Source organism: Chenopodium album, chromosome 25, assembly GCF_948465745.1.
Source record: "Chenopodium album chromosome 25, dcCheAlbu1.1, whole genome shotgun sequence".
NCBI classification, from domain to species: domain Eukaryota; kingdom Viridiplantae; phylum Streptophyta; class Magnoliopsida; order Caryophyllales; family Amaranthaceae; genus Chenopodium; species Chenopodium album.
The window spans coordinates 12,249,502-12,265,538 of record NC_137858.1 but is presented as its reverse complement, the minus strand read 5'-3'; the positions used below and the strand labels follow the sequence as shown (position 1 = coordinate 12,265,538).

The following is a 16,037-nucleotide window of genomic DNA, read 5'->3' as shown; positions in this document are numbered from 1 at the left end:
CTCCATTGAAGCACCAACAATTGAGCTTGATTTTTGAAAATGTAGAAAAAAGTGATGTTGGCCGCGAAAGGAGATGAGATAGCAAATGTCTGTGGTTGTGAGGGTGGTTGTGATGGTGAAGAAATGAGGTCGAAAAATTTGAAGTTGAAGTACCATTGTTGATGTGAGGTAGAGGACTGAGTAATAGCATAGAAAAGAGGAAAAGGGAAGGAAGAAGCTAAACTAACAGACATCCTAGTAAATTTACAAACATATTCAAATTAATTTATTGAAGTGTCGATTTTACCTGTATGATTAACATGTACTACCTCCGTTAATTATTATGTACAACAAAGGAATATTTTGTGTCTCCCAAAAAATATCCCTTTGTTGCACATAATAATTAACGGAGGTAGTATAGTATGTCAATCATAAAGATTAACTTGTAATTCCTCAGATTGTGATCGTTCTCAGTTGCTTGTACAATTGTACATCTTATATTAATTAAAAATTTTGGCCTTATTACTTGTACAGGCTTTTGCTATTTTAGATGATTTGTGATGAATTAAATAAAGTTTTTTCTTGCTTTTAATACAAACTAAAATCTGTTTTTCTTGCTGTTAAATTTGTTTAGAACTAAGGTATATTCAGCTCAAATTTTCATCAACTTGATATATCTTAATTGAAATCGATACCTATAATTTGATCTTCCCCTAAATATCAGTGACGGGTCTCCAATGTCGCCACAACAATAAGGTCTTGTGCAATTTCTCAAAATGAGGCCCTCGGTAAATACTTTCTCCGTTCTTTTGTGATTTATATGTTGGAAAAATATATAGTCATGTACTATCTTGTTACATTATTTGTCTTTATAAATTGTGGATTGTTAGCATAAATTCAACATTGTGATTAAAAAAGAACAGGAGAATATGTGAATTATATAACAAATTTTTATTAAGCAAAAAAGATTCATTATAAGATGATTTAAGTGTTGAAAATGAATTACTAGGAATGAAATCAATTTGGGAGAAAAAAAATTTTGAAATTAATTTAATGATAGTGAAAAATGCGTAGGTTGGGGCCAAAAATTGGAGATAAAGATAAGTTCAGATAAGTTGTGATAAGGGTTAATCAGGGTTATCCAAGTTCAATTTATAACTAAAATAAGTTTTAATAAGGGCTAATAAGTTCAGATAAGATAAGTTCAAATAAGTAAAAATCAGGTGAATAGAACGCACCCTTAATAAATACTTTCATTAATTAGCCAATTTACAGTTACTAATATATATGACTAATCGTACGTTTTCCAAATCAAACAAACGCAATTACGCATAACACACTCACGATTGAAAGAAAAAAATAGAAACCTCACAATCGAAAAAGAAGAAATTAGAGAGAGTGAGGGTAGCTCAAATGGTCAGAGCTTCCCTCCCAGTTCCAGGAGGACAGGAGATCCTAAGATCGATTCTCACCCCCCGTTCTTTGTGGCTCTCTTAACACCAAAAAAAATAGAAATTAATACCTTATTATTGCCAAATGCTCATTAATTTATAAAGTATGATGATAGTCTTATTTATCTTGTACACCTCCATAATATATAGTCCGACCAAAATCAGGACTATAACCATCATCTAAAACAGTGTAGTTAGGATAACAGTTCATGACCTTTGTAGGATTTCCAGGCAGTGCCACATTAACATAGTTTTCATCAACATACGTAGCTCGATAAATTGCTGCTGAAGACGATCTTGATGTATATAGTCCTTTCACGCCACTGCCCATATCAGGTAACGTACTAGGACTAGGAGGATCAGTCGATCCAAAATCATAAACCTCGCCTCCCCATTCAACTTTATTTGCAACATCGGCTAATGTAGTAAATATTTCTTTAGGCCAATATCCGATTGCTTTGTTTACTTGAGCTACGTTTAACCACCAATTGCCATCATCTTTATGCTTTACCCTCGCATAAAATTAATTATTGCAAATGAGTGTATTTGTACAAAACGAGTTTATAACACTTGAATAAAGTATAACATACACGATCTGGTAAAGGATGTCGCTTTTAAACAATTTTAGGGAAGTTAACTACATAGTAGATTTATATAAAAAAATTAAAAATCAAAAACAGGAAACAAGATAATGGTGTTTCCACTTTTCAGTTACCAATTTTCAAAATTATCATAATTTTAATAAATCTAAATAATTTTTATTTCATTATGTGGCATATAAAATATACTTTTAAAAAACAAAAAATCAAAAAACAGAAACCACAATGATTGTGAAATTGTACCTTCTCAATTGAAAAATTCCAAAATCTTTGTTGTCCTCCAATAATTGAGTACGTGTCTGGGGTTGTACCCAAAGGTGCGTCTGGAGCGACTTGAACAAATCCTGGACATTGAAGATTTACACATCCTCCTTGCTTCGCAAGCTATTGATTAAAGAAGCTAATACATAAATTGGTATATGATTATTGAGAATATGATGTGCCTAATTGATGATCCAATTCATAACGATTTACACATAGTTTAAGAAAGGGTGAAAATTTTAGTGGGTGTAAGAGAAACTAATATAAAAAGAGAAAAATATTGTGGGATAAGAGGAATATGCATAACTGATGGTCAAAAGGTAAGTGAAAAATGAAATCCAAAAAATAAAAATTAAAATTAAAGTGACCATAAAATTTTTAAAAATATTGGAAATTTTGATTTTAAAAATCCAACTTTTAACCCTTTATTTTTAGTATCTACCTTTCAATTTTACTTAAAAATCCACCCATTAGGCGATTACCCCCATTTTTTTTTTCTTAGGCTAAAGAACATGTTATTTTTTTTAAAAAAAATAAGAATAAATAAACAACCTCTCTCCGTCATTCCCCAACCGCCCTCCCCTTCCCCTAGCCACAATCACCTCCACCTTCGCCTTCCCCTTCAACTTAGGCTAAAATCGTCGAAGATGGCCAGGTTTTAATGGATTGATTTTACAATTAACGGTTTTAATAAATTGATTTTACAATTAAAAAAAATGGGATAAAATTATAAACTATACATACAAATAAAAAGTACGTGTTGAAAATATAATATAATTTTTTTGTGCATTGCACAAAATTTGAACTAAGCGCATTTAAAGCGAGTCTCTCCCTGTTGTGTAGGCCATGAGGACTCTCAATTGCTTGACATAATTTACAAATTATTGATATGGATGTACAACATTTGATTAGAATACTTACCAAAAATCTTACATACAAATGTGCTTCAGTATCATTGAATAGTTTTGGACTTACCTATAAATTAACCAAATTTACAAATTTCACATCAGAAATGTAATAATAATAAAAATTCTCTATAACATAAGATTCAATTTGAAAACAATAATTTAAAAAACTTGGTACCATCCATCCAGCTTCTAAGCTATCATCTCCATATGAAAGTTTTATTCGCGTAGAAGAATATTGGTTATCATTATATACACGAGGTTTATATAAAACCAGTGTACCACTAGCTCCATAGAATAATGTGTTGTTATTTGAAACATCATTATTTAATTGAACTCCAGCAACCTACACCATTTATAGTGATTAATATAGTTAATACCTTTGTATGAATATATCACGCTATTAATATTATCATGTACAAAAATTAAACCTAAGCATTAATATGTCATTGCATAGAACTATAGAAGCACTTGGTGCAATTTTGTTTACCGATTATAAAATAACTTGTCATTCCTGTAATTTGCATATGGTTTATAGCTATATAATATATATTTTTTTTTATAGTATGTTTTTATTAAAACAACCAATAGTTTAGAAAGGAGAAATAAATTTTAGGAAATTATTTTAGGCACCGATGAAATAAACAACATTAATACTTTTACCTTTATTTTAGAAAGGGAACAAAAGGAAAATTAAAGATAAAAGTGATAACATATGGCGTGACTCGTGAGTAGTTTATATTAAAATACTTGAATTTGTATAAATTAATTATATTATAAACTATATACAAAGTATTTTTAAAAAAAAGTACTAATGACACATTGTGCCCAAAAAAATTAAATTAAATTCATCATAATTTTGAATTAGTAATTATAAAAAATCTTACGCAATTTAAAAGGTTGGGTTGAGGAGGTGGTGCATCCTCGGCCCAACGGGAATTTGGATTGGTTCTTAAAATGGGTACAGTCCCTATAGGGCAATCACCATCTTTTAGTCCAAAGCCATTAACTTTCTGTCATTGAAGTTCTTCTATCAAATTTGGCAATACCTGCACATAAAAATAAAAGTAAAATAGGACTTATGAGGGTAGTTTATTTATTTTATTCTTTTTGAAAAAAATACTTCATTCATTAAATGTCTTACGACATTTCAAATGACATCTAAAAACAACAAATACATAAAAGTTAATCAAATAAATAAAGATTTCCTTCATAGAACCCACGTTCATCGAATGGATCTTGCATTGTGGTGCATCCGGCCTTGCACACGTCACTATAAAGTATAACCTTTCTGAAGTGGCAATATAAAAATTCTCTGCAGTTAAGAGTTTAATGTAGCTAAGAGGATGAATATCATCTGATGACTCATTCAAACGTACACACTTAAAAATTTGACATCCTTGTATACTCGCAGAATTTTTTTACCAACGAATGAATTATAAGGCAGAAGAAGATTTATTTATTTTTAATAAGTCCTAACCAACAATAATTCCCTAAGGGGAACAAACAACTAAGTGACTAACTTATACCAATGATTAATAATTCCTTCACGCGAACGTCCAACAACTCCAACACAAGGAGATAATTGTTACGTCTACACTACTCTACAAGAGTAGAATTTGAATTTAGCAAAGAAAAATAAAGAGAATGAGTTAAAAATAGTCTTATTTCTTACCCTAGAGGAGATGAGGAGGGGAAAGAGAGAATAACTTAAATAAAATGAATTAAATTTATGACTATAAATTAAAGTGCCACGTGGCTATAACATTTTTTTATATATATAGTTTAAACGAAAATTTAGAAATAATAATCCCAACTTTGCTCCGTTTTGTTTAATAATCCCAACTTTGGATTATTCTACAATAATCCCAACTTTGGGGGGCATTTTGTTTCTTCAATCCCAATGACCGATTACCGGTTGAATGGGTTATTTATTTTTATTTTTTCTTCAAATGACATGTGGCGTAGTTATATTGGTTAAAAAACTTTAAAAAAACAAATAGAAATTTATTTTTAAAAAAAAAAAATCCACCCAGCCAAACCCCACGCAGCACCGCCCAGCCACCAGAACCTCGACGTCGGCCAGCTACTCCCACCCCTGGTTCGCCGCTATTTCCCACCCTGAAGCACTGCTATTCCCCCTCCCACAACGCCCGTTTCCCCTCTCCCTCCGCGCCGGTGATGCGACCCACCAACTCACCACCTTCCTTCCCTCATCTTCTGACTCTCGAAACGCCTTGAAGACACCTTCCCCACCATCAAATCTCCCTTAAAACACTCGATAGGCCTTAAAACCTCCTTCCCCACTTTCGAAAACCCCAAGCACCCCTCCCCTACCTTCGAAAACCCTCATCCCTCATCCCCGAAAAAACACTATCTCCACCCCCTATCTGACATCCCTCATCCCGAAACCCCTAACCCAGCCCCACTCGTTTTCGCAACCCTACTCGTTTTCCCTCAATTCGTGAATTAGCGGCGCGTCATCATGAGGGGAATAAGCGGCACAGGGGGAGGGGGGGAATTAGCGGCGCATAGGGGACAGGGTATTAGCGGCGTAGGGGGAAGGGGAAAAAGCGATGTAGGGCAATGATGTTTGGGTTGGAATTGGGAGGGTTTTTATTGGTGGGTGGTTGCGTGGGGGTTTCGGGGAGGGACTATGGTGGTTTAGATGCTAGCGGGAGAGTGTTTCAAGGTAGCTAGGGGAAATTGGTGGCCGCTCGACGTAATGAAATGCAGCGGCGGGCTGGGCAATGGTGGGGCGGCGGTGGAAAAGGAGGAGGGCTGGTGGGCGTGGGGGCTGGTCTTCTGATTTTTATTTTTTTTTGGTTTTTTTTTTACCAATCAGACCTTGACACGTGTCAAGTGACCTGATATAATAGGTCATTGACTTTTATTGACCGGTTTGGGATTGAAGAAACAAAACACCCCCCCCCCCCAAAGTTGGGATTATTGTAGAATAATCCAAAGTTGGGATTATTAAAACAAAACTGAGCAAAGTTGGGATTATTATTTCTAAATTTACCTATTAGTTTAAATTAATTAAAAAAAAGAGTATATAATCTTGGTTAAAAATTTATCTAAAAATATTTTTTTTAAAGCAATTTTATCTTAACAACTAATGAACTAAAAATTACAATTTATTTTATAATAACAAATAAAAAAATCACATAATTTATGTTATAAGTATGTAATATATTTTACTAGATGAATCCCATGCGATGCATGGTTTGTTAGTATTTTTTAAAAAAATATTTTCATATTTATGTGATTAAAATTGTTATTATATTAGTTTTAAAATATTAGATAATATTTTTAATTTCAAAAGATAGTATTTGTATTTAATTAATTTAAACTTTAAAATCTCATTCGTCAACATTGCTTACGTGGCATTTAAATTATTTAATTGTAAAAGAAATTAATAATTTCTCATTTAATTGGCTACAACTTAAATTTATAATCCTACATGGCGCGCTAAGAAAATTAAATCCTACATGACTCTCTAAAAACTTGGGGGAAAACTCCCCTTTAATTATATATATTAGATTTTTAAAAAAACTCATTAGATTTTAAAAAAACTCAAACAAGTTGTGCATTGTACGCGCAAGCTTCATCATCTAGTTTAAAAAATATTGGAATTTGATTGAGTATATTATGCACATTTTATTCAAATTAGATTATTTATCCCATGTTATTAGTCATGTATATTTGACTATTTGGACCTTAGGTGTAGTGACTCGTATTAAGGACTTGTAAGTTACTCCCTATATTTGAAATTAATATTCGGGAAATTCTCTTTGGTAATACTACGGTTTTTATTTTTCTCAATGGTAAATTGTGAAAATTGTTAATATCCTTGGTAAACATGAATTTTTTATATTAAGCTAATCATAACACTAATGATATGTTATAATTAAATATTTAATTGTAGTTAGTTCATTTATTTATTTATTTTTATTTTTTAATATTTTATATATAAAAAAAAAAAAAAAACTATCTCACCCCCACCTACGGCGGCGCGCTGGCCAGCGCCCAACCCCTCTCTTGCCAGCGCTCCGGTCTCCCCTGAACCAACAGCAGCCAGCTTACTCACCACACCCCAACTTGTTCAGCGATTTAGACACGCAAACAATCACCACCACCCTCTCCGATCCCTTATTGTTGTGCCTCTCCCTCCTCCGGAACCCCCCCTTCTCCGAATCTCCCTCCCAAATAATCCCTCGAAATTTTCCTAATTCGATGCTCCAAAACCCTTAATTCTTCCTCGTGATTTCGCTTCAATTTATGCAATTCCTCCTTCAAATTGTGAGAATTTCCTTTGTGTTGTAATTGCATCATAAGATTATGGTTTGAAGGTGGCGTTTTGAGCTCAATTTTAGGGTTTGAAGGCAACATTTCGGATTGGGACAAAGGTGGGGGCTGTGCGCGGCGAGTAAAGGGAGGGTCTGGGGTCACCGGCGGGGTAGGGGAGTGAGCTCCAGCGTGATGGGGCACCGAGAAAGGGGTCTGATGGTAAGGTGGGGTGGGTTGCTGTGTTTTCTAAAAAAAAAATAATTATATACGTGTTAAAAAAAATCATGGTTAAGGATTTTAATTAAAATAATTATTATCACTAATACAAGTTAACCAAGGATAACAAGAATTTTTATAATTTACCCTTGAGAAAAATAAAAACTACAGTGTTGTCAAAGAGAATTTCCCTTACGGCTATTTCACCAAATGTCATTGACAAATTTAAATTTCATCAAATGCCATCGCACTTTTCAGAATTCACCAAATGCCACTCAGTTTTTTTAAAATTCACCGAGTGCCATTAATGACCAACGGCCGTTAACTCCGTTAGTCATTAGGGGTTAATCATGACACATGTCATGATATTATTGGTCCATTTATCTTTATTAATAAAAATTTTTAAAAAAAAGCTGAAAATAAATAGAAAATAATTATAAAAAAAAACAGAAAATTAAAAAAAAAAAAAAAAAAACCCCAAAATTTTCCCAGCCACCCCTACCACCGCCAAACCCTAGCCCCTCCCCTTATATCGCCGGAAAACGGCCGGCCACCACCTTAACCACCAAAAATCGACCGGCCGGCCCTTTTGCGCCGCACCTGACCCACCGTCGACCCCAAAAACCACCCACACAAACTTCCCCGACCCTATAAAAGCTAAAATTAATCCCAGACCCTAGCCCCACCGCGACCTCAACCACCTCGCCACCCCTACCACCAGCCAGACGAGGCCCATAGCAGCCAGATTTGCCGCGCCGTTCTCCAACTCGGAGCTGCTTTCCAACCCTCCCCTACCCTTTTACCCACCACAACCATTAACGAAATCAAGGTTGTGAAGAGGAGGAGGGCCAAAATCGCCAAGTTAGAAGGGGATAAGGGTCGAAATCGGAGTGTGGGGAAGGGGAGGTAGCCGGAAAAGGGATTGGGGAAGGGAAGGGGGCTGGGATCGGGACAGAGAAAGGATTTTGAGGGTTGAGGACTAGGTTTCGTGGCGGTGGGGAGGGAGTTTCGTGGGAGGGGGAGGGGGAGGAACGGCGTTGGCGCTGCGAGGGAGCTTCTAGGTGGTCGGCGCTGTGGGAGAGCTTCTTGGGCGGCGTCGGTGCTGTGGGACAACAGAATTCGGTAGCTGGGACGGCGGGAACGGCAGCGGGGAGGGTGGTTGTGGCTGATGGGGGTTTTGGCTGGTCGGGGTTTTTGAAATAATATTTGGGGTTTTTTTTTAATTTTCTGATTTTTTTTTTATATTTTCAATTTTTTTTATGAATTAAGATAAATGGACCAATTATATCATGACATGTGTCATGATTAACCCCTAATGACTAACGGAGTTAACGGCCGTTGGTCATTAATGGCACTCGGTGAATTTTTAAAAAACTGAGTGGCATTTGGTGAATTCTGAAAAGTGCGATGGCATTTGATGAATTTTTAAATAATTTGTCAGTGGCATTTGGTGAAATAGCCATTTCCCTTAATATTCACATATTTTTAACTCATTATTGAATGCAAATATCTTTTTATTTTACATAAGCAAGACTTATAAAATTGGATATCAATAATGTAGTCACAAAGACAAAGCAAATTAGATCTCATATGACTATGTTTTTCTTATACTACGTATATAAACAAGGCTTTAGAATATTAGTTTTCATTTTAAAATAGAACTATCAAATTAAAACATAGGGTATATAAAGCAAGCTAAGGAAATCAACTTCCTAAAAAATAACATAGAATTGTAGCTGAATTTGATGATTTTTTTTTTTTTTTTTTGTATTCATATTACTTATAGTTTTGATAATATAACCAAAAAACAAAAGAATAAAAAAATGTAAAGATAAAGCATAACGGGTGATAAATAGTATGTTAATACAACAAAGAACCTTGCCTTTGATTTATGTTGTTTTAGCAATGGATGATTATATGCGGGTTGCTTGTAAAAGTCTACACATTCATAAACTCCATATTTTGTCTGTAAAAAAAATTAATAGAAAAATAAAAATTTAAAATAACTTTTGTTACATATAAACTTAAATTTAGATCAAGCATTATAAGGAAAGGATGGGACTAATCCTCAAGTAATATACCTTGATAATCTTCAATTCCGGTTTGCTAGGGAAGGATGCCCTACATAATCCATTGAAAACTAATGAAAAACAAATCAGTAAGAAAAATATAAGAAAAGTCATTCTTATCTCATAAAAATCTACTGCCTTTTGATATGGTTGTCTTAGCTAGTTTATAAAGAGTGTTGTCATAGTGCTTAAATAGAGGATTAAGGCATCAATATAGCATCAAAAACATTGACTAAATCAAGACTATCTTTTGATTAGCTATGGAGATTTATTACCAAATAAAAAGGATTATTAGCTTAAAATCCTACTAACCAAAAAGGAAACATATCAATTTTTTTAAAATGAAATCAATTCATTAATGAATATAATGACAATAATAATAATAATCTATAATTATTGCATTACTAAAGTAATTATCTCTAAAATTACCATTGTCCATGTGTCGGTTTCTTCTTTTTTTTTAAATAAAAAAAAATAAAAAAAATAAAAAAGTGAGGGTAAAACTGTGAAAAAAGAGTGAAGGTAAAACTGTGAAAAAAGATGAAGTAATTTAGTTAGATATATATACATGAAGATTGTAGGATATGAAATGACATATTAAATTATATTTAAAGTTATGAAAAGACAATTTTTATTATAATTCATATGTTTGTGTAGTGTGTACTAATTAATTGAACTTTATTTTATTATGGTGAAAAACTGAAAATGAAACATTTCATCTTTTACTTGAATTTGCAAGGTGTAGAATGCATAAAGAGTTAAACATAAATATTAAGGGAGGTGACATGTGGCATATGCGGTATTGAGTGACTTGTGATGCCATGTATCATATGAAAAAGTTGTGGTTTGTGTTTTTAAATACTAAGTATAGAGTATAGATATATAATATATGAAAAAAAAAATTATTTTTTTATATGTAACAATTAGTTAACAGCTACTGAGCGTATACTCATACTTTAATTTTATATTCTTACTGAGAACAGCTTATTGACAATTGGGTAATAGCTATTACTACAACTAACATCTACCACCACAGCAACTATATTTTGTTGAACATGCCTTTAGTCTCGATTTAGAAGAAATAGCTCCATATCACATAATTATCAAAGAGTAAAATTTTGATCAAAAGCCCAATAAATTTTGAAGTTGCTAGAAAGTTACAGTCCAAGCATCAATATCAGTCGACTACAATGATCTCGACTTGGGATCAAATTCGATTTCAAATGGAATAATGCACTAAATGAGTAATTTTATCCCCAAGTATAATTTAAAGTCCTTGACATTACCAAAAAAAAAAAGGATGCCAAACAACCAAATAATTGTACTAATATATGAGATCAACATAAGTTAAACTTCACCCAAATTCATTCTAATTATAATAATCATACACAATTATTATGCATTACTAATAACTCACAATTGAAACTTTATTATTGTCAAATACATCTTAATTTACTAATAGAACATGAAAATAGTTTTAATTTTCATCATGTGTCCCTCCAAAATGTATCACCCTACCAAAATCATCATTAATATATCCATTATCTAAAACAACGTAATCCGGATCACAATTCGCAAGTGTATTTGTACGATCAGGATTTGTCCTATTAACATAGTTATCGTCGAGATATGTAGCATGATAAACTGCTGCAGCAGATGTTTGATAGATTGCCTTCACGCCACTGCCCATATCGGGTAGGGGACTAGGAGGGTCCTTCAATCCAAAATCATAAACCTCGCCTCCCCATTCAACTTGGTTTGCATAAGCGACTAATGAATCAAATATTTCGTTAGGCCAATATCCAATTGGTGCTGAAGCTATGTATACCCACCAATTTTCGTCAATTATATCCTATACCCTCGCAAAAAAATAAATAAATAAATGTACATGAGAATATTTGAATATGTAAAAACGAAACACTTTTATTTTAATTTAGAGCGGCAATATTATATGATAAGATAAATTGTGAAGTTGTACCTTTTGAATCGATAAATCCCAAGACCATAGTTGTCCTCCAATAACTGAGTAATGTGTAGGGGGATAACCCAAAGCTACGTCTTTATCGACTTGAACAAATCCAAAGCATTGAAGATTTACGCATCCTAATTTAGACCCTCCAACCTATTAAAGTTTTTATGCACGTACAAATTAACAAGAGCTTTTAACATGATTATCAAAAATATGATGTGCCTAGTTTTTTTTTTTTTTGAAGACATATGATGTGCCTAGTAAGATATCCAAAAATATGTTAACAACATCAATGAAACTTTTGTTGGAGTAAGGGTCTGTTTTGATTTACTGAAAACAACTAAACTGAATTAAACTGAACTAATTAGAGCTAAACTGAACTGAATTGAATAGAGATAAAATGAATTGTTTATGAGATAAGGAAATTGGGTACTGAATCGATTGGAGCTGAACAGAACAGTCCTTAAATAGAGTAAAAGTCATGTTACTCGGGGCCTGTTCTCTTCACCTTATTTTCAGTTCAATTCAGTTCAGCTCCAATAAGTTCAGTTCAGTTCAGCTTCAATAAGTTAAGTTTAGTTTAGTTCAGTTCTTATTTTAATTTTCCAATTTTGAAATGAAGGTTTGCCACATTTCCTCAATTCCTCTGTACTCTTTACATCTCATTCAGTCATTTATCTCCTCTCATCGATCCATCTTCTCCCTTCCACTTTTATTTTCCCTTCCTCTACAAATATTTATTTGTTGACACAAATTTTGAAATAACAGTACATTAAAAGGCTCTCCTTGTCTAAGAACATGAGGATAAACATAATTTAGTAATTATATGTTGTCCAATACAATATTTGATAAGAATACTTACCTCAAAACTCACATACAAATGTGCTTCAGAATCGTTGAATAATTTCGGACTTACCTGAAAATTGACCACATTTACAAAATTGACATAAAAAATGAGTGTTATAATAATTGACTTATAATCTAAAATTAATTCAAAAACAATAATTTGCGTACCAAGTATCCAGCTTCTACGCTATCTTTCCCATTTATAAGTTTTATTCGCGCAGAAGAATATTGGCCATCATCATATACAGTAGGTTTAAATACAAGGAGTGTACCACTAACTCCAAGGAAATTCCTACTTGAATCTTCACTCGTCTGAACTCCAGCAACCTACACAGATTTATACCTATTAAAACATTTGCATGGATATATCACGTTATTATTACTTAAACTAGTTTTTGGGCCCGGACGATGCCCCGGATTATTACATGAAATTAACATTAATATACATTGTAATGTATGATTTAATTTTCTTGTAATTAAATTTGTTGTTTATATTGTCATTTGCTACATATTAATATTTTGTATTTGAAAGATTGCATAAAAAACTACATAGCTTGGTGGTAAGATACTTAGTTTTAGAATTAGGGGTTGTGGGTTGTGGGTCACACGGTGTGGCCAGCCACAATATTTTATTTTATTTTTTTTATAATTCAAAATCACGTCCTCTCTCCTCTTTCACTTTTCTCTTTTTTGTTCTTTGATTCATCTTCTTTAATTAATCCCCAATTTCCAGATTTTCTCCCTTTTAGGGTTCCATCCATCTTCTTCAATCTCAATCAAATTTCATTAAGGTCGTGGAGAGTGACATCGGAAGCATGGTGGCGGCGGAGAATGTCGTCTGATTTTCCAATGTCGGTGATTTTATCGTCGTTGAAGACAACGACATTTTCGAAAATCGAAGCTCGGAATCCATGGTTACAATTAGTGCGTTGTGAAGACTAGAATTGGTAGAACCTACTTTTATTTTTATGTTTTTGAAAATGTAGAACCTGCTAATACAATTACTTCTCTCGCTTTCTCAGTACCAAATTAAGTGTAGTTCATCATTTGATTTGGTGCTAATAGAAAGATTTGTGATAAATGATTGTAAATTAAAGTTTGTTAAAGCTAGTTATCACAATTATATTAGCTGTTGAGTAGTGTTGACTCCATTGTTGAGTTGAGTGTATTTTTTAAGATTCTTTGGACATTGAAGAGTCAGAGATGGTTGATTGTTGTGTTGGTTGGAATTGGTGGTTTGGTGGCTTCTTTAGCGGTGGAATTAGTGGTTAGGTTGGGAGTTACTTGGTCGGTCAGGGTTACTTCTACGATGTTACTGGTTTTGGTCAGGGGTTACTTGTAGGGTGTTACTAATTTTGATCGAGGGTTACTTGTAGGGTTTTACTAGTTTGGTATAGGGCATACGTACAAACAACCCTTGAACAAGTAAATCATACAAGTAACCTTGAATAAGTAACTCATACAAGTAACCCATGCATACAAGTAACCCTTGAATAAGCTAGTAACTCATATAAGTAACCCTTGAATAAGTAATCATACAAGTAACTCTTGAATTAACTCATACAAATAACCCCTGAATAAGTAATCCATACAAGTAACCCCTTAAAAAAAACAAGTAACCCCTAAAAAATACAAGTAACCCCTAAAAAATACAAGTAATCAGTAACTCCTGAAAAAAATAAAACAAGTAACCCCTAAAAAATACAAGTAACACCTGAAAAATACAAGTAACCCTGACAATACCAGTAACTCTTGAAAAAAAAATATAAGTAACCCCTAAATAAGTAATCATACAAGTAACTCCTAAAAAAAATACAAGTAACACCTGAAAAATACAAGTAACCCTGACAATACCAGTAACTCCCATTATTTTTGCTGACTTGGCAGCAGGCCACATGGTGTGGCCTGCTGCACCAAAAAGGCACTGTTATTATTATTATGAGTCCATGACATGGAATGAAAAACAAATGGAAGGAGAGCCACATGGCGTAATGAATAGTTGAGTAGGTGACGTGGCGTAGTGAAAAGGGTTTACGTGACACGTGGACGTTCTTAGGAACGCCTTTTAATATATTAGTACAGATATTATTCCTAAACAATGCAATACAATAATATGTCATTACATAATTAATTATGTATAAATACGCATGGTGCAATCTTGCTTACTTATTAAGGGTCTGTTCACATTTATTGAATTATAATTAAATACTTCCTCCGTCCCTTAATTAGATTTATAGTTCTCTCTTTTTATGAGAGGAATAAATGCTAGAAATATAATTTATTAAAAACCTTTGCGCAATGTACTAGATTAATATTATGAGGGACGAAGGGAGTACGTAGTAATGTTTTTTGATAGGAAAATATAATTAATTATTGTTATTTAAAAATGACTCATTGTACCCAAAAAAAAAATTACGAGTAAATAAAAACCCTTACGCAATGTACTAGTTTGACTTTGGGAGGTGGTGGATCCTCGCCCCAATGGGAATTTGGGCTGGTTCTTGAAATGGGAACAGTCCCTATAGGGCAGCCATCTTTAAGTCCGAAGCCATTAACTTTTCGCTTTTGAAGCTCTTCTAACTTTTTTGGCGTTATCTGTGCATATAAATAAAAGTTAAACAAAAATAGGTCAGATTTTAACTTATAAAAAAAAAAAAAAAAAAAAAAGTTCATGAATATAAAGGGGATAAAACATAGTCTAATTGGAATCTAATCTAATATATATAAATAAAGTAGGCATTTTTAGAGAGCATTCGGAGCGCCACATAAGCAAAGGTATCTTTTTGACCAATTAAATATTAGATTTCTATTTTATTTTTGAATTAAAAAATTCACTTGCCACCTAAACAAAAGTGACGAATGAGATTTAAGAATTTTGCCACGTAGGTAAAAACAACGAATAATGATTTTTTAGGATTTAATTTATTTAATAAACTAACTATTATCTTTTTTAAAAAAATCATCTTTAGATATAGGATTTATATCTACCATTATAAGATAAATTTTGATGGTGTTTGTGATAGTAAATAAAAATTATTCTTTAATTATAATTAAATCAAAATTTGTGATATTTATCACTATAAATTGACGCATCATACTCCATCAACAAAATTTGATATCAATACAAAACAACATCAAATGAATTTTGTGTCAGTTTTATTAGGTCATCAATGAATGGGTTATTTTTTAGCTTAATTTTTAAAATTCATGTTTAAATGTATATTTGTGATTATTGTTTACATTGTGTTTATTTGGAATACTTAATGATTAAATGTGTAATTACAAAAATTATTTTTTGTAAGATTTTTTATATATAAAATCATGGGATATAAAAATTATCTTATAAAATTAATGGTTTTATCTAAATATTCGATTAATCTAATATCAAATACTACCTCCGTTAATAATTATCTGCAACTTTGAGGTATTATTTGTGAGATATATAATATTCC

General features: G+C 32.7%; 1 protein-coding gene and 1 long non-coding RNA gene across 2 annotated transcripts; both read right to left on the bottom strand.

The window, feature by feature from the left end:
- Positions 1-1,548: 1,548 nt before the first annotated feature.
- Positions 1,549-11,460, bottom strand: LOC145613697 (protein neprosin-like). Its single transcript, XM_081668775.1, has 7 exons — positions 11,289-11,460; positions 9,783-9,841; positions 4,083-4,208; positions 3,374-3,541; positions 3,212-3,265; positions 2,273-2,413; positions 1,549-1,935 (listed from the first exon to the last, which is right to left on the bottom strand). The coding sequence occupies exons 1-7, from the start codon at positions 11,458-11,460 to the stop codon at positions 1,549-1,551; spliced, it is 1,107 nt and encodes a 368-aa protein (XP_081524901.1).
- Positions 11,461-11,754: 294 nt separating this feature from the next.
- On the bottom strand, positions 11,755-12,905 carry LOC145613310 (uncharacterized). The gene is made up of 3 exons (XR_014106903.1): positions 12,754-12,905; positions 12,602-12,655; positions 11,755-11,892 (listed from the first exon to the last, which is right to left on the bottom strand). It is a non-coding gene; the product is annotated as an uncharacterized LOC145613310 (long non-coding RNA).
- Positions 12,906-16,037: the final 3,132 nt, after the last annotated feature.

Excerpts from the sequence above, each read along its gene's own strand:
- LOC145613697 (XM_081668775.1), bottom strand. The coding sequence starts at position 11,460 with ATGGGCAGTGGCGTGAAGGCAATCTATCAAACATCTGCTGCAGCAGTT. Across the intron at positions 2,414-3,211 it reads ATTTGTATGTAAGATTTTTG|CTTGCGAAGCAAGGAGGATG; the intron begins GTAAGTATTCTA and ends TTTAATCAATAG. Across the intron at positions 1,936-2,272 it reads GGAATTTTTCAATTGAGAAG|CATAAAGATGATGGCAATTG; the intron begins GTACAATTTCAC and ends GCGAGGGTAAAG.